Source organism: Notolepis coatsorum (genome assembly GCF_963971535.1).
Source record: "Notolepis coatsorum genome assembly, chromosome: 3".
NCBI classification, from domain to species: domain Eukaryota; kingdom Metazoa; phylum Chordata; class Actinopteri; order Aulopiformes; family Paralepididae; genus Notolepis; species Notolepis coatsorum.
Window position 1 is genome coordinate 22,140,821 of NC_140167.1, and position 25,145 is coordinate 22,165,965.

General features: G+C 35.2%; 1 protein-coding gene across 3 annotated transcripts in view; it reads left to right on the forward strand.

The window, feature by feature from the left end:
- supt7l (SPT7 like, STAGA complex subunit gamma) overlaps window positions 1–25,145 on the forward strand; it is a 38,864-nt gene that overhangs the window by 1,120 nt on the left and 12,599 nt on the right. For 2 of the 3 annotated variants that reach the window (XM_084311071.1, XM_084311072.1), the window contains exon 2: window positions 18,119–18,575. In XM_084311071.1, the coding sequence (XP_084167197.1) occupies window positions 18,151–18,575 (425 nt within the window). In that variant the 5' untranslated portion in view covers window positions 18,119–18,150. Of the gene's footprint in view, window positions 1–66; window positions 144–18,118; window positions 18,576–25,145 lie in introns of those variants that run through there. The other variant, XM_084311070.1, reaches the window with a different exon arrangement.

Below are 25,145 nucleotides of genomic sequence, written 5' to 3' on the forward strand. Positions count from 1 at the left end.
CTCTATTTAAAAATGTGAGATAATCTGTTTTTGCGGAACTGTCCAACTCAGTTACATTTTCACAGGGACATTTTTAGGAGACGGACGATAAGATATCCGCGACGTTTGTAACCGTTTCACGTTCAGCGACCGTTTCCAGTGCTGTGAGTGTTTGAGTTGTTATTGTACTTGGAGTCACTTGTATAGTATATAACCTGATATTAGCCACTTTAGACACACCCACTTGTTTGTTGGCTTTGTGTTCACTTCTATTGTGCTTCATTCCTAAGCGTCAGTTAATTCACACTGTATAAACAACCTGTAACGCACAGCGTATTGAAACAACTGTCTGTTTTTAGACTAAAATAGTTACAATGCAAAGTAGCGCCATTATATTCTCAACCACACACACATTGAACAGGAGATGATGTGGTGAAGACTGATGCTCACTCTTTCTCCCTCTCCCCTCCTCCTTTCTCCCTCCTCCCCGCCCTACTGCGGTCAAGTGAGCCGTCTTTTGCTTTTGCGTGGTCAAGTGAGCCGCTCTTGTTTTTCGAGTGCGCGATTAGTTCCAGGTTTACGGTAATGCATTAAAACAAGTCTGGGACGCTGTTGTAATGAACCGACGTGACTTTTGAACACAGTCTCACAAGTAGATCTTACAGAAATACTTAATAAGACATTGAATGCGCATCGAATCAATAGGACGTTTAGTCTAATCAATAGGACGTTTCGTATGTGCAGTATTATTGAACATCGAATCAATAGGACGCGCAGTATATTCGATCACTAAACTAAAGCTACAGACAATTCCACAGAGGAACACTTCCGGTGAGGATTTCAAAGTAAAGGATGGCATGTGGTTCATTTCTATTATTTCATAAGTAGTTTATTACACTGCCATGTTTGTACTTAATACTTCTCAAGACTACTTGCACAAATAATATTAACTACTTTTACTGTGTACTTTGAGTAATTTGAGTTTCAACGTCCTTTTTATAGAACAATGAGTATTTTCGACTAACTTTGATGTGGGATAAAAAAAGATTTTCCCATAAGCACTTTATGAAACTGCCATGGTTGTACTTAGTACCTCTTAGACTACTTGTACAAATTATATGAAATATTTTTACTGTGTACTTTTTGAGTAATTTGAGTTTCAAAGTCCTCAGAATCAGCATTTTCGACTAACTTTGATGTGGTATAAAAAAAGATTTTCCCATAAGCACTTTATGAAACTTCCATGGTTGTACTTAGTACCTCTTAGACTACTTGTACAAATTATATGAAATATTTTTACTGTGTACTTTTTGAGTAATTTCAGTTTTAAAGTCCTCAGAATCAGCATTTTCGACTAACTTTGATGTTGGATAAAAACAATTCTTCCCATAAGCACTTTATGAAACTGCCATGGTTGTACTTAGTACCTCTTAGACTACCTGTACAAATTATATGAAATATTTTTACTGTGTACTTTTTGAGTAATTTGAGTTTCAAAGTCCCCAGAATCAGCATTTTCGACTAACTTTGATGTGGGATAAAAAAAGATTTTCCCATAAGCACTTTATGAAACTGCCATGGTTGTACTTAGTACCTCTTAGACTACTTGTACAAATTATATGAAATATTTTTACTGTGTACTTTTTGAGTAATTTCAGTTTTAAAGTCCTCAGAATCAGCATTTTCGACTAACTTTGATGTGGGATAAAAAAAGATTTTCCCATAAGCACCTTATGAAACTGCCATGGTTGTACTTAGTACCTCTTAGACTACGTGTACAAATTATATGAAATATTTTTACTGTGTACTTTTTGAGTAATTTGAGTTTCAAAGTCCCCAGAATCAGCATTTTCTACTAACTTTGATGTGGGATAAAAAAAGATTTTCCCATAAGCACCTTATGAAACTGCCATGGTTGTACTTAGTACCTCTTAGACTACGTGTACAAATTATATGAAATATTTTTACTGTGTACTTTTTGAGTAATTTGAGTTTCAAAGTCCCCAGAATCAGCATTTTCGACTAACTTTGATGTGGGATAAAAAAAGATTTTCCCATAAGCACCTTATGAAACTGCCATGGTTGTACTTAGTACCTCTTAGACTACGTGTACAAATTATATGAAATATTTTTACTGTGTACTTTTTGAGTAATTTGAGTTTCAAAGTCCTCAGAATCAGCATTTTCGACTAACTTTGATGTGGTATAAAAAAAGATTTTCCCATAAGCACTTTATGAAACTTCCATGGTTGTACTTAGTACCTCTTAGACTACTTGTACAAATTATATGAAATATTTTTACTGTGTACTTTTTGAGTAATTTCAGTTTTAAAGTCCTCAGAATCAGCATTTTCGACTAACTTTGATGTTGGATAAAAACAATTCTTCCCATAAGCACTTTATGAAACTGCCATGGTTGTACTTAGTACCTCTTAGACTACCTGTACAAATTATATGAAATATTTTTACTGTGTACTTTTTGAGTAATTTCAGTTTCAAAGTCCCCAGAATCAGCATTTTCTACTAACTTTGATGTGGGATAAAAAAAGATTTTCCCATAAGCACTTTATGAAACTGCCATGGTTGTACTTAGTACCTCTTAGACTACTTGTACAAATTATATGAAATATTTTTACTGTGTACTTTTTGAGTAATTTCAGTTTTAAAGTCCTCAGAATCAGCATTTTCGACTAACTTTGATGTGGGATAAAAAAAGATTTTCCCATAAGCACCCTATGAAACTGCCATGGTTGTACTTAGTACCTCTTAGACTACGTGTACAAATTATATGAAATATTTTTACTGTGTACTTTTTGAGTAATTTGAGTTTCAAAGTCCCCAGAATCAGCATTTTCTACTAACTTTGATGTGGGATAAAAAAAGATTTTCCCATAAGCACCTTATGAAACTGCCATGGTTGTACTTAGTACCTCTTAGACTACTTGTACAAATTATATGAAATATTTTTACTGTGTACTTTTTGAGTAATTTCAGTTTCAAAGTCCCCAGAATCAGCATTTTCGACTAACTTTGATGTGGGATAAAAAAAGATTTTCCCATAAGCACCTTATGAAACTGCCATGGTTGTACTTAGTACCTCTTAGACTACGTGTACAAATTATATGAAATATTTTTACTGTGTACTTTTTGAGTAATTTGAGTTTCAAAGTCCCCAGAATCAGCATTTTCGACTAACTTTGATGTGGGATAAAAAAAGATTTTCCCATAAGCACCTTATGAAACTGCCATGGTTGTACTTAGTACCTCTTAGACTACCTGTACAAATTATATGAAATATTTTTACTGTGTACTTTTTGAGTAATTTCAGTTTCAAAGTCCCCAGAATCAGCATTTTCGACTAACTTTGATGTGGGATAAAAAAAGATTTTCCCATAAGCACCTTATGAAACTGCCATGGTTGTACTTAGTACCTCTTAGACTACCTGTACAAATTATATGAAATATTTTTACTGTGTACTTTTTGAGTAATTTCAGTTTCAAAGTCCCCAGAATCAGCATTTTCTACTAACTTTGATGTGGGATAAAAAAAGATTTTCCCATAAGCACCTTATGAAACTGCCATGGTTGTACTTAGTACCTCTTAGACTACTTGTACAAATTATATGAAATATTTTTACTGTGTACTTTTTGAGTAATTTGAGTTTCAAAGTCCCCAGAATCAGCATTTTCGACTAACTTTGATGTTGGATAAAAACAATTCTTCCCATAAGCACTTTATGAAACTGCCATGGTTGTACTTAGTACCTCTTAGACTACCTGTACAAATTATATGAAATATTTTTACTGTGTACTTTTTGAGTAATTTCAGTTTCAAAGTCCCCAGAATCAGCATTTTCGACTAACTTTGATGTGGGATAAAAAAAGATTTTCCCATAAGCACCTTATGAAACTGCCATGGTTGTACTTAGTACCTCTTAGACTACGTGTACAAATTATATGAAATATTTTTACTGTGTACTTTTTGAGTAATTTGAGTTTCAAAGTCCCCAGAATCAGCATTTTCTACTAACTTTGATGTGGGATAAAAAAAGATTTTCCCATAAGCACCTTATGAAACTGCCATGGTTGTACTTAGTACCTCTTAGACTACTTGTACAAATTATATGAAATATTTTTACTGTGTACTTTTTGAGTAATTTCAGTTTCAAAGTCCCCAGAATCAGCATTTTCGACTAACTTTGATGTGGGATAAAAAAAGATTTTCCCATAAGCACCTTATGAAACTGCCATGGTTGTACTTAGTACCTCTTAGACTACGTGTACAAATTATATGAAATATTTTTACTGTGTACTTTTTGAGTAATTTGAGTTTCAAAGTCCCCAGAATCAGCATTTTCTACTAACTTTGATGTGGGATAAAAAAAGATTTTCCCATAAGCACCTTATGAAACTGCCATGGTTGTACTTAGTACCTCTTAGACTACTTGTACAAATTATATGAAATATTTTTACTGTGTACTTTTTGAGTAATTTCAGTTTCAAAGTCCCCAGAATCAGCATTTTCGACTAACTTTGATGTGGGATAAAAAAAGATTTTCCCATAAGCACCTTATGAAACTGCCATGGTTGTACTTAGTACCTCTTAGACTACGTGTACAAATTATATGAAATATTTTTACTGTGTACTTTTTGAGTAATTTGAGTTTCAAAGTCCCCAGAATCAGCATTTTCGACTAACTTTGATGTGGGATAAAAAAAGATTTTCCCATAAGCACCTTATGAAACTGCCATGGTTGTACTTAGTACCTCTTAGACTACCTGTACAAATTATATGAAATATTTTTACTGTGTACTTTTTGAGTAATTTCAGTTTCAAAGTCCCCAGAATCAGCATTTTCGACTAACTTTGATGTGGGATAAAAAAAGATTTTCCCATAAGCACCTTATGAAACTGCCATGGTTGTACTTAGTACCTCTTAGACTACCTGTACAAATTATATGAAATATTTTTACTGTGTACTTTTTGAGTAATTTCAGTTTCAAAGTCCCCAGAATCAGCATTTTCTACTAACTTTGATGTGGGATAAAAAAAGATTTTCCCATAAGCACCTTATGAAACTGCCATGGTTGTACTTAGTACCTCTTAGACTACTTGTACAAATTATATGAAATATTTTTACTGTGTACTTTTTGAGTAATTTCAGTTTCAAAGTCCCCAGAATCAGCATTTTCGACTAACTTTGATGTGGGATAAAAAAAGATTTTCCCATAAGCACCTTATGAAACTGCCATGGTTGTACTTAGTACCTCTTAGACTACGTGTACAAATTATATGAAATATTTTTACTGTGTACTTTTTGAGTAATTTGAGTTTCAAAGTCCCCAGAATCAGCATTTTCTACTAACTTTGATGTGGGATAAAAAAAGATTTTCCCATAAGCACCTTATGAAACTGCCATGGTTGTACTTAGTACCTCTTAGACTACTTGTACAAATTATATGAAATATTTTTACTGTGTACTTTTTGAGTAATTTCAGTTTCAAAGTCCCCAGAATCAGCATTTTCGACTAACTTTGATGTGGGATAAAAAAAGATTTTCCCATAAGCACCTTATGAAACTGCCATGGTTGTACTTAGTACCTCTTAGACTACCTGTACAAATTATATGAAATATTTTTACTGTGTACTTTTTGAGTAATTTGAGTTTCAAAGTCCTCAGAATCAGCATTTTCGACTAACTTTGATGTGGGATAAAAAAAGATTTTCCCATAAGCACCTTATGAAACTGCCATGGTTGTACTTAGTACCTCTTAGACTACGTGTACAAATTATATGAAATATTTTTACTGTGTACTTTTTGAGTAATTTGAGTTTCAAAGTCCCCAGAATCAGCATTTTCGACTAACTTTGATGTGGGATAAAAAAAGATTTTCCCATAAGCACCTTATGAAACTGCCATGGTTGTACTTAGTACCTCTTAGACTACCTGTACAAATTATATGAAATATTTTTACTGTGTACTTTTTGAGTAATTTGAGTTTCAAAGTCCCCAGAATCAGCATTTTCGACTAACTTTGATGTTGGATAAAAACAATTCTTCCCATAAGCACTTTATGAAACTGCCATGGTTGTACTTAGTACCTCTTAGACTACCTGTACAAATTATATGAAATATTTTTACTGTGTACTTTTTGAGTAATTTCAGTTTCAAAGTCCCCAGAATCAGCATTTTCGACTAACTTTGATGTGGGATAAAAAAAGACTTTCCCATAAGCACCTTATGAAACTGCCATGGTTGTACTTAGTACCTCTTAGACTACGTGTACAAATTATATGAAATATTTTTACTGTGTACTTTTTGAGTAATTTGAGTTTCAAAGTCCCCAGAATCAGCATTTTCGACTAACTTTGATGTGGGATAAAAAAAGATTTTCCCATAAGCACCTTATGAAACTGCCATGGTTGTACTTAGTACCTCTTAGACTACGTGTACAAATTATATGAAATATTTTTACTGTGTACTTTTTGAGTAATTTGAGTTTCAAAGTCCCCAGAATCAGCATTTTCGACTAACTTTGATGTGGGATAAAAAAAGATTTTCCCATAAGCACCTTATGAAACTGCCATGGTTGTACTTAGTACCTCTTAGACTACCTGTACAAATTATATGAAATATTTTTACTGTGTACTTTTTGAGTAATTTGAGTTTCAAAGTCCTCAGAATCAGCATTTTCGACTAACTTTGATGTTGGATAAAAACAATTCTTCCCATAAGCACTTTATGAAACTGCCATGGTTGTACTTAGTACCTCTTAGACTACCTGTACAAATTATATGAAATATTTTTACTGTGTACTTTTTGAGTAATTTCAGTTTCAAAGTCCCCAGAATCAGCATTTTCGACTAACTTTGATGTGGGATAAAAAAAGATTTTCCCATAAGCACCTTATGAAACTGCCATGGTTGTACTTAGTACCTCTTAGACTACGTGTACAAATTATATGAAATATTTTTACTGTGTACTTTTTGAGTAATTTGAGTTTCAAAGTCCCCAGAATCAGCATTTTCTACTAACTTTGATGTGGGATAAAAAAAGATTTTCCCATAAGCACCTTATGAAACTGCCATGGTTGTACTTAGTACCTCTTAGACTACTTGTACAAATTATATGAAATATTTTTACTGTGTACTTTTTGAGTAATTTCAGTTTTAAAGTCCTCAGAATCAGCATTTTCGACTAACTTTGATGTGGGATAAAAAAAGATTTTCCCATAAGCACTTTATGAAACTGCCATGGTTGTACTTAGTACCTCTTAGACTACCTGTACAAATTATATGAAATATTTTTACTGTGTACTTTTTGAGTAATTTCAGTTTCAAAGTCCCCAGAATCAGCATTTTCGACTAACTTTGATGTGGGATAAAAAAAGATTTTCCCATAAGCACCTTATGAAACTGCCATGGTTGTACTTAGTACCTCTTAGACTACGTGTACAAATTATATGAAATATTTTTACTGTGTACTTTTTGAGTAATTTGAGTTTCAAAGTCCCCAGAATCAGCATTTTCGACTAACTTTGATGTGGGATAAAAACAATTCTTCCCATAAGGTGCTTATGGGAAAATCTTTTTTTATCCCACATCAAAGTTAGTCGAAAATGCTGATTCTGAGGACTTTGAAACTCAAATTACTCAAAAAGTACACAGTAAAAATATTTCATATAATTTGTACAAGTAGTCTAAGAGGTACTAAGTACAACCATGGCAGTTTCATAAGGTGCTTATGGGAAAATCTTTTTTTATCCCACATCAAAGTTAGTAGAAAATGCTGATTCTGGGGACTTTGAAACTCAAATTACTCAAAAAGTACACAGTAAAAATATTTCATATAATTTGTACACGTAGTCTAAGAGGTACTAAGTACAACCATGGCAGTTTCATAAGGTGCTTATGGGAAAATCTTTTTTTATCCCACATCAAAGTTAGTCGAAAATGCTGATTCTGGGGACTTTGAAACTGAAATTACTCAAAAAGTACACAGTAAAAATATTTCATATAATTTGTACAAGTAGTCTAAGAGGTACTAAGTACAACCATGGCAGTTTCATAAGGTGCTTATGGGAAAATCTTTTTTTATCCCACATCAAAGTTAGTAGAAAATGCTGATTCTGGGGACTTTGAAACTCAAATTACTCAAAAAGTACACAGTAAAAATATTTCATATAATTTGTACACGTAGTCTAAGAGGTACTAAGTACAACCATGGCAGTTTCATAAGGTGCTTATGGGAAAATCTTTTTTTATCCCACATCAAAGTTAGTCGAAAATGCTGATTCTGGGGACTTTGAAACTCAAATTACTCAAAAAGTACACAGTAAAAATATTTCATATAATTTGTACACGTAGTCTAAGAGGTACTAAGTACAACCATGGCAGTTTCATAAGGTGCTTATGGGAAAATCTTTTTTTATCCCACATCAAAGTTAGTCGAAAATGCTGATTCTGGGGACTTTGAAACTGAAATTACTCAAAAAGTACACAGTAAAAATATTTCATATAATTTGTACAGGTAGTCTAAGAGGTACTAAGTACAACCATGGCAGTTTCATAAAGTGCTTATGGGAAGAATTGTTTTTATCCAACATCAAAGTTAGTCGAAAATGCTGATTCTGAGGACTTTGAAACTCAAATTACTCAAAAAGTACACAGTAAAAATATTTCATATAATTTGTACAGGTAGTCTAAGAGGTACTAAGTACAACCATGGCAGTTTCATAAGGTGCTTATGGGAAAATCTTTTTTTATCCCACATCAAAGTTAGTAGAAAATGCTGATTCTGGGGACTTTGAAACTCAAATTACTCAAAAAGTACACAGTAAAAATATTTCATATAATTTGTACAAGTAGTCTAAGAGGTACTAAGTACAACCATGGCAGTTTCATAAGGTGCTTATGGGAAAATCTTTTTTTATCCCACATCAAAGTTAGTCGAAAATGCTGATTCTGGGGACTTTGAAACTCAAATTACTCAAAAAGTACACAGTAAAAATATTTCATATAATTTGTACACGTAGTCTAAGAGGTACTAAGTACAACCATGGCAGTTTCATAAGGTGCTTATGGGAAAATCTTTTTTTATCCCACATCAAAGTTAGTCGAAAATGCTGATTCTGGGGACTTTGAAACTGAAATTACTCAAAAAGTACACAGTAAAAATATTTCATATAATTTGTACAGGTAGTCTAAGAGGTACTAAGTACAACCATGGCAGTTTCATAAAGTGCTTATGGGAAGAATTGTTTTTATCCAACATCAAAGTTAGTCGAAAATGCTGATTCTGAGGACTTTGAAACTCAAATTACTCAAAAAGTACACAGTAAAAATATTTCATATAATTTGTACAGGTAGTCTAAGAGGTACTAAGTACAACCATGGCAGTTTCATAAGGTGCTTATGGGAAAATCTTTTTTTATCCCACATCAAAGTTAGTCGAAAATGCTGATTCTGAGGACTTTAAAACTGAAATTACTCAAAAAGTACACAGTAAAAATATTTCATATAATTTGTACACGTAGTCTAAGAGGTACTAAGTACAACCATGGCAGTTTCATAAGGTGCTTATGGGAAAATCTTTTTTTATCCCACATCAAAGTTAGTCGAAAATGCTGATTCTGGGGACTTTGAAACTGAAATTACTCAAAAAGTACACAGTAAAAATATTTCATATAATTTGTACAGGTAGTCTAAGAGGTACTAAGTACAACCATGGCAGTTTCATAAAGTGCTTATGGGAAGAATTGTTTTTATCCAACATCAAAGTTAGTTGAAAATGCTGATTCTGAGGACTTTGAAACTCAAATTACTCAAAAAGTACACAGTAAAAATATTTCATATAATTTGTACAGGTAGTCTAAGAGGTACTAAGTACAACCATGGCAGTTTCATAAGGTGCTTATGGGAAAATCTTTTTTTATCCCACATCAAAGTTAGTCGAAAATGCTGATTCTGGGGACTTTGAAACTCAAATTACTCAAAAAGTACACAGTAAAAATATTTCATATAATTTGTACACGTAGTCTAAGAGGTACTAAGTACAACCATGGCAGTTTCATAAGGTGCTTATGGGAAAATCTTTTTTTATCCCACATCAAAGTTAGTCGAAAATGCTGATTCTGAGGACTTTGAAACTCAAATTACTCAAAAAGTACACAGTAAAAATATTTCATATAATTTGTACAGGTAGTCTAAGAGGTACTAAGTACAACCATGGCAGTTTCATAAGGTGCTTATGGGAAAATCTTTTTTTATCCCACATCAAAGTTAGTCGAAAATGCTGATTCTGAGGACTTTAAAACTGAAATTACTCAAAAAGTACACAGTAAAAATATTTCATATAATTTGTACAGGTAGTCTAAGAGGTACTAAGTACAACCATGGCAGTTTCATAAGGTGCTTATGGGAAAATCTTTTTTTATCCCACATCAAAGTTAGTCGAAAATGCTGATTCTGGGGACTTTGAAACTGAAATTACTCAAAAAGTACACAGTAAAAATATTTCATATAATTTGTACAGGTAGTCTAAGAGGTACTAAGTACAACCATGGCAGTTTCATAAAGTGCTTATGGGAAGAATTGTTTTTATCCAACATCAAAGTTAGTCGAAAATGCTGATTCTGAGGACTTTGAAACTCAAATTACTCAAAAAGTACACAGTAAAAATATTTCATATAATTTGTACAGGTAGTCTAAGAGGTACTAAGTACAACCATGGCAGTTTCATAAGGTGCTTATGGGAAAATCTTTTTTTATCCCACATCAAAGTTAGTCGAAAATGCTGATTCTGGGGACTTTGAAACTCAAATTACTCAAAAAGTACACAGTAAAAATATTTCATATAATTTGTACACGTAGTCTAAGAGGTACTAAGTACAACCATGGCAGTTTCATAAGGTGCTTATGGGAAAATCTTTTTTTATCCCACATCAAAGTTAGTCGAAAATGCTGATTCTGAGGACTTTGAAACTCAAATTACTCAAAAAGTACACAGTAAAAATATTTCATATAATTTGTACAGGTAGTCTAAGAGGTACTAAGTACAACCATGGCAGTTTCATAAGGTGCTTATGGGAAAATCTTTTTTTATCCCACATCAAAGTTAGTCGAAAATGCTGATTCTGAGGACTTTAAAACTGAAATTACTCAAAAAGTACACAGTAAAAATATTTCATATAATTTGTACACGTAGTCTAAGAGGTACTAAGTACAACCATGGCAGTTTCATAAGGTGCTTATGGGAAAATCTTTTTTTATCCCACATCAAAGTTAGTCGAAAATGCTGATTCTGGGGACTTTGAAACTGAAATTACTCAAAAAGTACACAGTAAAAATATTTCATATAATTTGTACAGGTAGTCTAAGAGGTACTAAGTACAACCATGGCAGTTTCATAAAGTGCTTATGGGAAGAATTGTTTTTATCCAACATCAAAGTTAGTCGAAAATGCTGATTCTGAGGACTTTGAAACTCAAATTACTCAAAAAGTACACAGTAAAAATATTTCATATAATTTGTACAGGTAGTCTAAGAGGTACTAAGTACAACCATGGCAGTTTCATAAGGTGCTTATGGGAAAATCTTTTTTTATCCCACATCAAAGTTAGTCGAAAATGCTGATTCTGGGGACTTTGAAACTCAAATTACTCAAAAAGTACACAGTAAAAATATTTCATATAATTTGTACACGTAGTCTAAGAGGTACTAAGTACAACCATGGCAGTTTCATAAGGTGCTTATGGGAAAATCTTTTTTTATCCCACATCAAAGTTAGTCGAAAATGCTGATTCTGGGGACTTTGAAACTGAAATTACTCAAAAAGTACACAGTAAAAATATTTCATATAATTTGTACAAGTAGTCTAAGAGGTACTAAGTACAACCATGGCAGTTTCATAAGGTGCTTATGGGAAAATCTTTTTTTATCCCACATCAAAGTTAGTAGAAAATGCTGATTCTGGGGACTTTGAAACTGAAATTACTCAAAAAGTACACAGTAAAAATATTTCATATAATTTGTACACGTAGTCTAAGAGGTACTAAGTACAACCATGGCAGTTTCATAAGGTGCTTATGGGAAAATCTTTTTTTATCCCACATCAAAGTTAGTCGAAAATGCTGATTCTGGGGACTTTGAAACTGAAATTACTCAAAAAGTACACAGTAAAAATATTTCATATAATTTGTACAGGTAGTCTAAGAGGTACTAAGTACAACCATGGCAGTTTCATAAGGTGCTTATGGGAAAATCTTTTTTTATCCCACATCAAAGTTAGTCGAAAATGCTGATTCTGGGGACTTTGAAACTCAAATTACTCAAAAAGTACACAGTAAAAATATTTCATATAATTTGTACAGGTAGTCTAAGAGGTACTAAGTACAACCATGGCAGTTTCATAAGGTGCTTATGGGAAAATCTTTTTTTATCCCACATCAAAGTTAGTCGAAAATGCTGATTCTGGGGACTTTGAAACTCAAATTACTCAAAAAGTACACAGTAAAAATATTTCATATAATTTGTACACGTAGTCTAAGAGGTACTAAGTACAACCATGGCAGTTTCATAAGGTGCTTATGGGAAAATCTTTTTTTATCCCACATCAAAGTTAGTCGAAAATGCTGATTCTGAGGACTTTGAAACTCAAATTACTCAAAAAGTACACAGTAAAAATATTTCATATAATTTGTACAGGTAGTCTAAGAGGTACTAAGTACAACCATGGCAGTTTCATAAGGTGCTTATGGGAAAATCTTTTTTTATCCCACATCAAAGTTAGTCGAAAATGCTGATTCTGAGGACTTTAAAACTGAAATTACTCAAAAAGTACACAGTAAAAATATTTCATATAATTTGTACACGTAGTCTAAGAGGTACTAAGTACAACCATGGCAGTTTCATAAGGTGCTTATGGGAAAATCTTTTTTTATCCCACATCAAAGTTAGTCGAAAATGCTGATTCTGGGGACTTTGAAACTGAAATTACTCAAAAAGTACACAGTAAAAATATTTCATATAATTTGTACAGGTAGTCTAAGAGGTACTAAGTACAACCATGGCAGTTTCATAAAGTGCTTATGGGAAGAATTGTTTTTATCCAACATCAAAGTTAGTCGAAAATGCTGATTCTGAGGACTTTGAAACTCAAATTACTCAAAAAGTACACAGTAAAAATATTTCATATAATTTGTACAGGTAGTCTAAGAGGTACTAAGTACAACCATGGCAGTTTCATAAGGTGCTTATGGGAAAATCTTTTTTTATCCCACATCAAAGTTAGTCGAAAATGCTGATTCTGGGGACTTTGAAACTCAAATTACTCAAAAAGTACACAGTAAAAATATTTCATATAATTTGTACACGTAGTCTAAGAGGTACTAAGTACAACCATGGCAGTTTCATAAGGTGCTTATGGGAAAATCTTTTTTTATCCCACATCAAAGTTAGTCGAAAATGCTGATTCTGAGGACTTTGAAACTCAAATTACTCAAAAAGTACACAGTAAAAATATTTCATATAATTTGTACAGGTAGTCTAAGAGGTACTAAGTACAACCATGGCAGTTTCATAAGGTGCTTATGGGAAAATCTTTTTTTATCCCACATCAAAGTTAGTCGAAAATGCTGATTCTGAGGACTTTAAAACTGAAATTACTCAAAAAGTACACAGTAAAAATATTTCATATAATTTGTACACGTAGTCTAAGAGGTACTAAGTACAACCATGGCAGTTTCATAAGGTGCTTATGGGAAAATCTTTTTTTATCCCACATCAAAGTTAGTCGAAAATGCTGATTCTGGGGACTTTGAAACTGAAATTACTCAAAAAGTACACAGTAAAAATATTTCATATAATTTGTACAGGTAGTCTAAGAGGTACTAAGTACAACCATGGCAGTTTCATAAAGTGCTTATGGGAAGAATTGTTTTTATCCAACATCAAAGTTAGTCGAAAATGCTGATTCTGAGGACTTTGAAACTCAAATTACTCAAAAAGTACACAGTAAAAATATTTCATATAATTTGTACAGGTAGTCTAAGAGGTACTAAGTACAACCATGGCAGTTTCATAAGGTGCTTATGGGAAAATCTTTTTTTATCCCACATCAAAGTTAGTCGAAAATGCTGATTCTGGGGACTTTGAAACTCAAATTACTCAAAAAGTACACAGTAAAAATATTTCATATAATTTGTACACGTAGTCTAAGAGGTACTAAGTACAACCATGGCAGTTTCATAAGGTGCTTATGGGAAAATCTTTTTTTATCCCACATCAAAGTTAGTCGAAAATGCTGATTCTGGGGACTTTGAAACTGAAATTACTCAAAAAGTACACAGTAAAAATATTTCATATAATTTGTACAAGTAGTCTAAGAGGTACTAAGTACAACCATGGCAGTTTCATAAGGTGCTTATGGGAAAATCTTTTTTTATCCCACATCAAAGTTAGTAGAAAATGCTGATTCTGGGGACTTTGAAACTGAAATTACTCAAAAAGTACACAGTAAAAATATTTCATATAATTTGTACACGTAGTCTAAGAGGTACTAAGTACAACCATGGCAGTTTCATAAGGTGCTTATGGGAAAATCTTTTTTTATCCCACATCAAAGTTAGTCGAAAATGCTGATTCTGGGGACTTTGAAACTGAAATTACTCAAAAAGTACACAGTAAAAATATTTAATATAATTTGTACAGGTAGTCTAAGAGGTACTAAGTACAACCATGGCAGTTTCATAAGGTGCTTATGGGAAAATCTTTTTTTATCCCACATCAAAGTTAGTCGAAAATGCTGATTCTGGGGACTTTGAAACTCAAATTACTCAAAAAGTACACAGTAAAAATATTTCATATAATTTGTACAGGTAGTCTAAGAGGTACTAAGTACAACCATGGCAGTTTCATAAGGTGCTTATGGGAAAATCTTTTTTTATCCCACATCAAAGTTAGTCGAAAATGCTGATTCTGGGGACTTTGAAACTCAAATTACTCAAAAAGTACACAGTAAAAATATTTCATATAATTTGTACACGTAGTCTAAGAGGTACTAAGTACAACCATGGCAGTTTCATAAGGTGCTTATGGGAAAATCTTTTTTTATCCCACATCAAAGTTAGTCGAAAATGCTGATTCTGAGGACTTTGAAACTCAAATTACTCAAAAAGTACACAGTAAAAATATTTCATATAATTTGTACAGGTAGTCTAAGAGGTACTAAGTACAACCATGGCAGTTTCATAAGGTGCTTATGGGAAAATCTTTTTTTATCCCACATCAAAGTTAGTCGAAAATGCTGATTCTGAGGACTTTAAAACTGAAATTACTCAAAAAGTACACAGTAAAAATATTTCATATAATTTGTACACGTAGTCTAAGAGGTACTAAGTACAACCATGGCAGTTTCATAAGGTGCTTATGGGAAAATCTTTTTTTATCCCACATCAAAGTTAGTCGAAAATGCTGATTCTGGGGACTTTGAAACTGAAATTACTCAAAAAGTACACAGTAAAAATATTTCATATAATTTGTACAGGTAGTCTAAGAGGTACTAAGTACAACCATGGCAGTTTCATAAAGTGCTTATGGGAAGAATTGTTTTTATCCAACATCAAAGTTAGTCGAAAATGCTGATTCTGAGGACTTTGAAACTCAAATTACTCAAAAAGTACACAGTAAAAATATTTCATATAATTTGTACAGGTAGTCTAAGAGGTACTAAGTACAACCATGGCAGTTTCATAAGGTGCTTATGGGAAAATCTTTTTTTATCCCACATCAAAGTTAGTCGAAAATGCTGATTCTGGGGACTTTGAAACTCAAATTACTCAAAAAGTACACAGTAAAAATATTTCATATAATTTGTACACGTAGTCTAAGAGGTACTAAGTACAACCATGGCAGTTTCATAAGGTGCTTATGGGAAAATCTTTTTTTATCCCACATCAAAGTTAGTCGAAAATGCTGATTCTGGGGACTTTGAAACTGAAATTACTCAAAAAGTACACAGTAAAAATATTTCATATAATTTGTACAAGTAGTCTAAGAGGTACTAAGTACAACCATGGCAGTTTCATAAGGTGCTTATGGGAAAATCTTTTTTTATCCCACATCAAAGTTAGTAGAAAATGCTGATTCTGGGGACTTTGAAACTGAAATTACTCAAAAAGTACACAGTAAAAATATTTCATATAATTTGTACACGTAGTCTAAGAGGTACTAAGTACAACCATGGCAGTTTCATAAGGTGCTTATGGGAAAATCTTTTTTTATCCCACATCAAAGTTAGTCGAAAATGCTGATTCTGGGGACTTTGAAACTGAAATTACTCAAAAAGTACACAGTAAAAATATTTCATATAATTTGTACAGGTAGTCTAAGAGGTACTAAGTACAACCATGGCAGTTTCATAAGGTGCTTATGGGAAAATCTTTTTTTATCCCACATCAAAGTTAGTCGAAAATGCTGATTCTGGGGACTTTGAAACTCAAATTACTCAAAAAGTACACAGTAAAAATATTTCATATAATTTGTACACGTAGTCTAAGAGGTACTAAGTACAACCATGGCAGTTTCATAAGGTGCTTATGGGAAAATCTTTTTTTATCCCACATCAAAGTTAGTCGAAAATGCTGATTCTGGGGACTTTGAAACTGAAATTACTCAAAAAGTACACAGTAAAAATATTTCATATAATTTGTACAAGTAGTCTAAGAGGTACTAAGTACAACCATGGCAGTTTCATAAGGTGCTTATGGGAAAATCTTTTTTTATCCCACATCAAAGTTAGTAGAAAATGCTGATTCTGGGGACTTTGAAACTCAAATTACTCAAAAAGTACACAGTAAAAATATTTCATATAATTTGTACACGTAGTCTAAGAGGTACTAAGTACAACCATGGCAGTTTCATAAGGTGCTTATGGGAAAATCTTTTTTTATCCCACATCAAAGTTAGTCGAAAATGCTGATTCTGGGGACTTTGAAACTGAAATTACTCAAAAAGTACACAGTAAAAATATTTCATATAATTTGTACAGGTAGTCTAAGAGGTACTAAGTACAACCATGGCAGTTTCATAAGGTGCTTATGGGAAAATCTTTTTTTATCCCACATCAAAGTTAGTCGAAAATGCTGATTCTGGGGACTTTGAAACTGAAATTACTCAAAAAGTACACAGTAAAAATATTTCATATAATTTGTACAAGTAGTCTAAGAGGTACTAAGTACAACCATGGAAGTTTCATAAAGTGCTTATGGGAAAATCTTTTTTTATACCACATCAAAGTTAGTCGAAAATGCTGATTCTGAGGACTTTGAAACTCAAATTACTCAAAAAGTACACAGTAAAAATATTTCATATAATTTGTACAAGTAGTCTAAGAGGTACTAAGTACAACCATGGCAGTTTCATAAAGTGCTTATGGGAAAATCTTTTTTTTATCCCACATCAAAGTTAGTCGAAAATACTCATTGTTCTATAAAAAGGACTTTGAAACTCAAATTACTCAAAGTACACAGTAAAAGTAGTTAATATTATTTGTGCAAGTAGTCTTGAGAAGTATTAAGTACAAACATGGCAGTGTAATAAACTACTTATGAAATAATAGAAATGAACCACATGCCATCCTTTACTTTGAAATCCTCACCGGAAGTGTTCCTCTGTGGAATTGTCTGTAGCTTTTGTTTAGTGGTCGAATATACTGCGCGTCCTATTGATTCGATGTTCAATAATACTGCACATACGAAACGTCCTATTGATTAGACTAAACGTCCTATTGATTCGATGCGCATTCAATGTCATATTAAGTATTTCTGTAAGATCTACTTGCGAGACTGTGTTCAAAAGTCACGTCGGTTCATTACAACAGCCTCCCAGGGTTGTTTGAATGCATTACCGTAAACCTGGAACTAATCGCGCACTCGAAAAACAAGAGCGGCTCACTTGACCACGCAAAAGCAAAAGACGGCTCACTTGACCGCAGTCCCGCCCTGATGTAAACAAGACAAACGTCTTTCTCTGGTCTGCATCCCCTTAACAATTGTGTGTATTGAGCCGTACTGTATTGTATTTGTACCCATTCTGCAATCTGTTAAATAAAGTTTTCATTCATTCATTAATTCTGTCTAGACCCGTGAGAGCTTGAACCTCCCTGTGTCGCCATGATGCGTTACTGGGGTGAGATCCCTGGGCCTGCGGGCGCCCCGCCCAGCCGCAGCTCCTTTGACCTGCTGCAGCGTGAGTTCCGCTCGGTGGAGATGCAGGACCCTCCCTTGCACCAGCCCTCGGCACAGCGCCCTCGACCCACCACCATGTTGGACATCCCCTCCGAACCGTGCAGCCTCACCATCCACACCGTGCAGCTGTGCCAGCATGCCCGCCGCCTCCGAAGCCTGCTGGCCCAGGTTCAGGGTCAGGGCTCTGCGCCCTCCGAGGGGGGCGGCAGACTGGAGGAGGCCGACACCCACCTGCCCCTATGCCCGCCCACGCCGCCTGCCATGCCAGACGACCTGCTGCCACAGGACAGCAAAGCCCCACGACAGCCGTTTCAGCTCCGCCACAGTGACCCTGAGAGTGACTTCTATAAGTGAGTACTACTAGCTGTCGAAGTGTCCTTGAGCAAGACACTTAACCCCTAACCACTCCCAATGAGCAGGTTGGAACCTTGCACACACCACTGTCGGTGTGTGAATGTAAGGCATAAGTTGTTGAGCGCCTTGGATAAAAGCAGTATATAAATGCAGTCCATTTTGGTGCTTGCCGTCTTTGTGATATTTGAATACAGACCTTTACAATGGCATCCCAGACATACGTTTATCAACCCACAATGTAGCCCAATATGAGAGTGGACTGAGGGTGAGCTGTAGCAGAGCTCATTAATTCCATGTCTCCTGTAATAGCCTACTTGTTTGTGTGGTGGTCCTCCACAGTTAGCCTAGATTTCCCAAATTTACATACACGTTCTTTTAGCTGAACAGTGAACACTACTAACTACTGAAGACTATCTTCTTTCAACTTGTTTCAAGATCTATAGGCGACAATTTGACCATTTAGGGTCTTTTGATAAATCACTGTTAAAAACATACATGGATACACCACCCAAAATTGTTCAATATTACACTTACTGTACACTTACTGTAGATTTCTGTATATTTTCTATTAGAATGTATATACATAACATAGGAAATGTGAATCCTGGACCGTATTTTATTATTATTATTTTATTCTTAAGTTTATTTTATTCTTTATTCGTAGGCAATTTTTTTGTTATTCTTATTCGTGACTTTGTTTTGTCTACCTAAATGTTTACTGTGAGCGATTTGTAGTGCCAAATTTACCTCGGGATGATTAAGGTATTTCTATTCTATTCTATTCAACTAGAGGAGATGGTCGATGGGTGTAGTTTGTTCTGCAAGAGAAAATAACTCTTCATACCAGGAGGTGGCAGTAGACTGTATTCGTTAGGGATGCACCGATCCCACCTTTTTACTACCAATACAGAGTTTTGACCCATTACTTTTAATGAACAGTATAGACTTGGACTAGGGCTGGGCGATATGGCCTGCCGCCTAAATATGATATCATGATATTTTCTGACCTTTCGGCGATACACGATACACATCACGATGTTTTTCTTTTTTACCCCAAACAATTCATTATGAGGCTTACCAAGACAGTATTTGAGTTTGCAAGCTAACATTAAAGACAAAATAAAATACCCATGCATTTAGCATTTTTATATTAGATTTAGATTATTAGATTATATATTGCATATGAGATATTATATGATTTAGATATGAAATATGATGAATTGAAAATGGGGGACCCTGATGTAAACAAGACTAAAGTCTTTCTCTGGTCTGCATCCCCTTAACAATTGTATGTATTGAGCTGTACTGTACCCATTCTGCAATATGTTAAAGTTTTAAATCAATCAATCAATAAATAGCATTTTAGCATTTTTATGAAACTACTGTATACATGTATGTCTCTAAATGTTTTGATGAATTGAAAATGGAGGACCCTTATGTAAAAAAGCCGAAAGTCTTTTTCTGGTCTTCATCCTCCTGTACTGTATTGTACCCATTCTGCAACCTTTTAATACAGTTTTCATTCATTCTGACGGAAACATAATCATTTTGATTGACAGTCGAGTCTGCCAATGATGTCACACCGCTTGCACCCGCCCTGCTGTTCTTAGCACCAATCGGCAAGCATTATTAGTTTTTGACTTCCTGAATGTCCCGTGTGCTGAACATCAACAAAGCTACTAACGTTAGCTCCCCGCGGCCGTCGAGTAGGAGACCAGTGCTTCACAGGATGACTAAATGAGGCATAATGATTTTACTACAACGAATGTTATAATAAAAGCCTTTCCATACATCTGTCTGATTGAAAACTTTATTAACAGACCGCGGAATGGGCATATCTCAGCACAGGCTGAGATATGAACGAGTAACGTGTGGACAGATTGACGCGACACAATCCTCTTGGGCAAAACATCACGATATCCACGATACGTTGAAAAAGTGTATCGTTAATGAACTGTACCCGATATTTATATAATATCGTCATATCGCCCAGCCCTAACTTGGACCATCATTATACACAAACTATTGAGATATAGAAAACATTTTCTCCACTAAAGAGAGTTAATGTGTCAGAAATGCAGCAAATCAAGTCACGTTGATTTCTGTCATGTTAGAGGTGTTTCTTGGTATTGGATTTTAGTATCGGGGAAACTCAGATAATATGTTATTTTAGCCTTTTATCGAACCGATATCACTGTCTGTATCGATGCATCCCTAGTACTCATTTTCGAAAAAGCAAACTGGGAGAGCGTGCATCATGGGAAGATATTTGCCCTATTCACTTCGCCGCCATATTGGTCGAGTCTGATGTTATGTGAGGTACGGATGCAGAAGTGCATCATTCACTTCAATGTTAAAACATAAAATAGAAATGCCACTTTAGACTAAACAACAGGCAGAATACACTAATGTAATTACAAGCTCTTTATTACTTGACTCAGATTGTTTTTCACCGCCATCGTTTTTGTCATCGGCTCATGGAAATGCATTCATAGCGATCTACACTATGATGGCGGTGAAGTGGCAAATTCTGTTTCATAGGTCAACTGACACCTGACTATTACTAAATATATGCTGCTTCTTAGGTCTACTGACAGTGACACCTGACTTTTTGGGGCGACAGTGGCTCGGGAGGTTGATCAGTCGTCTGGTAATCCGGAGGTTCCCACTTTGATTCCCGCTCCGCCCCGGGTAGCACGTCGAAGTGTCCTTGAGCAAGACACTTAACCCCTAATTGCTCCCGATGAGCAGGTTGGCACTTTGCATGGTTGCCTCTGCCGTCTGTATGTGTGAATGTGTGAGTGAATGGGTGAATGTGAGGAACAAAATTGTAAAGCGCTTTGGATAAAAACGGCATATAAGTGCACCATTTACCATTTACACGTCTATTACTATGTATGCAGACCTATACATCAGACCTCTCCGGAAAGGAACTGTTCTTGAACTTCCAGATTGTGTGTGGTGAACGTACACACTGTTATTTGCTGTCTTCGGACTTCATCAATCAAAAAGCCATTAGCCTCCATTTTCCTAATGACCATATTATTATTATACCTAGACCCTACCAATCAAACAGTTTAAATGCACTGCAAGAGAGAGAAAGACCATCTGCACCGCATGGAATTAGATAAAAATAAAACGTATAATAATAATGTGGAAAAAGTATTAAACACCAGTTGCAGCAGAAAAACATTTCCTCAGTAGCATTGCCTATGTTCCTGACATTGTGGACACTCTCCTGGCCGACTACTTCCAGCAAATACGCTGCCGATTCAACATGTATATATGCATGATATATCGCAATATTTTGCATGGCAATATTATATCGATACACTTTTCAATATTAAAAAAAAAACTTTGCTTGACTCCCATAAAATGATTGGCTTGAGTTGAACAGACTGAAAACATTATCTTACTAGCTAAAACAGGTTATGTATATATATATTTTATTGCAGATCTTGACGATGTCCCCAAAGTGGGAACAAAATTTGCAGTTGAAAAATGGTAATAATAGGGATATTCGATATTGGCTTTTTTACCGATATTGTCCAACTCTTAATTTCCGATACCGATATATGCAGGGTTTCAGCTCGGAACACGGCAGAATCTGCACCTGGCTCGCTGATAACAAACTATCATTACACCTGGGTAAAACAGGGTCCATTCTCTTCGGTTCAAAAAACAAACTCCGCAAGACCGACGGCTTCTTAGTTACAGTGGGTGACAATATTGTAGGGCTGTACCGAATGCTTCGAAGCTTCGATCATAATGTTGACATTAGAATTCTAAATCAACATTAAATTTTTTTTTTTTTATTAAAAAAAATTCTATCCAATCTGTTTAAACCAATTGGGGTATTCTTCACAGTTGCAGTTAAAGATTAGGCTACACTAATATTATAATATTTTACTATAAGACGTCACCATCACTTTCATACCAACCGTGCCCTTATTGGATTATTTATGTTGACGAAACTGATGAGTTATATTCATTAAAGAAAGTTGATTTAATAAAAGAAAAATACTCATTTAATCAGATTAAGCACTTTATTCAAATTGAGGATTTAGTTAAAAAAAAAAAACTTTTTAAGTAATTTTTTTTTATAGACATTCGAAGCTTCGTTCGAATACTTCAATCGAAGCTTCGAATGTTAAAAAATGACAACGTTATCACTACCCACCTTCAAAACCTCTCTAAAAGAGCACCTACGGGAGACTGCAATTCGAAACTGGCCCCTGTAAATGTCCAAACCCAACCCCCTCCAATGTACAGTTTCCCCGCCTACCCAACCCCACCCACCCAACCGCGTGTAGCCTTTTTCCAACGCGTCTGTGTTTCCGGGTTCCCGTTTTGCGCTCTGATTGGCCGCTGACCTACGCTAGTACGCCCCCCTCGCTATGAGCGTAGCAGCACTGTAACAGAACGCTCCGTGTTCATAGCCATTCATCTCTAAAGCGAACCACTATTTGTAAAAGCCACAACCACGTTACCATATTTGTACATATTGTGTATACAACGTGAGCGCTAACCACTATTTGTAAAAGCCACAACCACGTTACCATATTTGTAATAATGTAAATCATTGTGTCGTTGTACATATTGTGTATACAACGTGAGTAGCTAACGTAGCTTAGCTTAGCGTGATAGCCACCGTTCTCGAAACCTAACAATGCCCGATCTAAAATGGTTCTCTCCTCTTTGTATACCTTTGTCCTCACAAGTATTCTGCCAGGGAACTTATGGACACGACAATAGTAGTAGTTATAAGGTGTTTGAGCAGGACGGACGCTGAAGGCGATACGATAGCCCCTTTAGCTGCACTAACGCTGTTGTTAGCTTACATGCTAACGTGAATGGGATCGAGCATAGCATTGCGGCTAGGCTAGCTACCTAGTACCGCTAGTTGAATGGATAAACGTTATTTAACATTGCAGAATGTTATTACTTATTACTATTGTCGTGTCCATAAGTTCCCTGGCAGAATACTTGTGAGGACAAAGGTATACAAAGAGGAGAGAACCATTTTAGATCGGGCATTGTTAGGTTTCGAGAACGGCGGCTCATAGCGAGGGGCGTACTCGCGGAAGCAGCTGTTCGATTTCAACGTCCGTCCTCCTGCTACGTTCATAGCAAGGGGGGCGTACTAGCGTAGGTCAGTGGCCAATCAGAGCGCAAAACGGGAATCCGGAAACACCCAACCACCTCCAATGTACAGTTTCCCCCCCATCCCACCTACCCAACCTCCTCCAATGTACAGTTTCTTCCCCCTCAAATGTATATACTCTCTTTTAGACTCTTTTTGTACTCACAAACAGTACTGTATATTTGTAGATCTGGTATGTCATAAATGTCTAGATGTAACAGTACTGTCTATCTGTATGTCATATATGTTATGATGAATTGAAAATGGGGGACTCTGATGTAAACAAGACGATAGTCTTTCTCTGGTCTGCATCCCCTTAACAATTATGTGTATCGAGCTGTACTGTATTGTACCCATTCTGCAATCTGTTAATAAAATTTTCAATCAATCAATTCCCCCCCAAAAAAACTGAATAATTTCAAGTAATTAACATTACATATCTCTTGTCGTGGAATTAACACAACATTATGCATACTTTTGACAATAAATAAAATAAGAATTTGTTCTTACTTGCTTGCCTGGGTAAATAAAGGTTAAATAAATGTCAAAAATAATAATAATTTGAAAACCGATAATTTCCCATATTACATTTGAATGCCAATATCGGTCGGCCGATAATATCGGACATCCCTAGTAATAAACCACAATATCTCGCAATATCACGATATTTCAATATCCTGACTCCTCTAGTGATTGCCACCCCTAGCAGAAACCCACCGTGCATGGCCGTCTACCACAGAGACACGGTGAAAACTACGGGAGATTATGGGGGATTATCATCGACACTCGGTCAACAAGTCTTGGGTAAACAGTTGACTTGGTGTTGTGTGTCAGGACCTTTATCTACACTGACACTTCAAATTGAGGATTTAGTTAAAAAAAAAAAAACTTTTTAAGTAATTTTTTTTTTATAGACATTCGAAGCTTCGTTCGAATACTTCAATCGAAGCTTCGAATGTTAAAAAATGACAACGTTATCACTACCCACCTTCAAAACCTCTCTAAAAGAGCACCTACGGGAGACTGCAATTCGAAACTGGCCTCTGTAAATGTCCAAACCCAACCCCCTCCAATGTACAGTTTCCCCGCCTACCCAACCCCACCCACCCAACCGCGTGTAGCCTTTTTCCAACGCGTCTGTGTTTCCGGGTTCCCGTTTTGCGCTCTGATTGGCCGCTGACCTACGCTAGTACGCCCCCCTCGCTATGAGCGTAGCAGGACTGTAACAGAACGCTCCGTGTTCATAGCCATTCATCTCTAAAGCGAACCACTATTTGTAAAAGCCACAACCACGTTACCATATTTGTACATATTGTGTATACAACGTGAGCGCTAACCACTATTTGTAAAAGCCACAACCACGTTACCATATTTGTAATAATGTAAATCATTGTGTCGTTGTACATATTGTGTATACAACGTG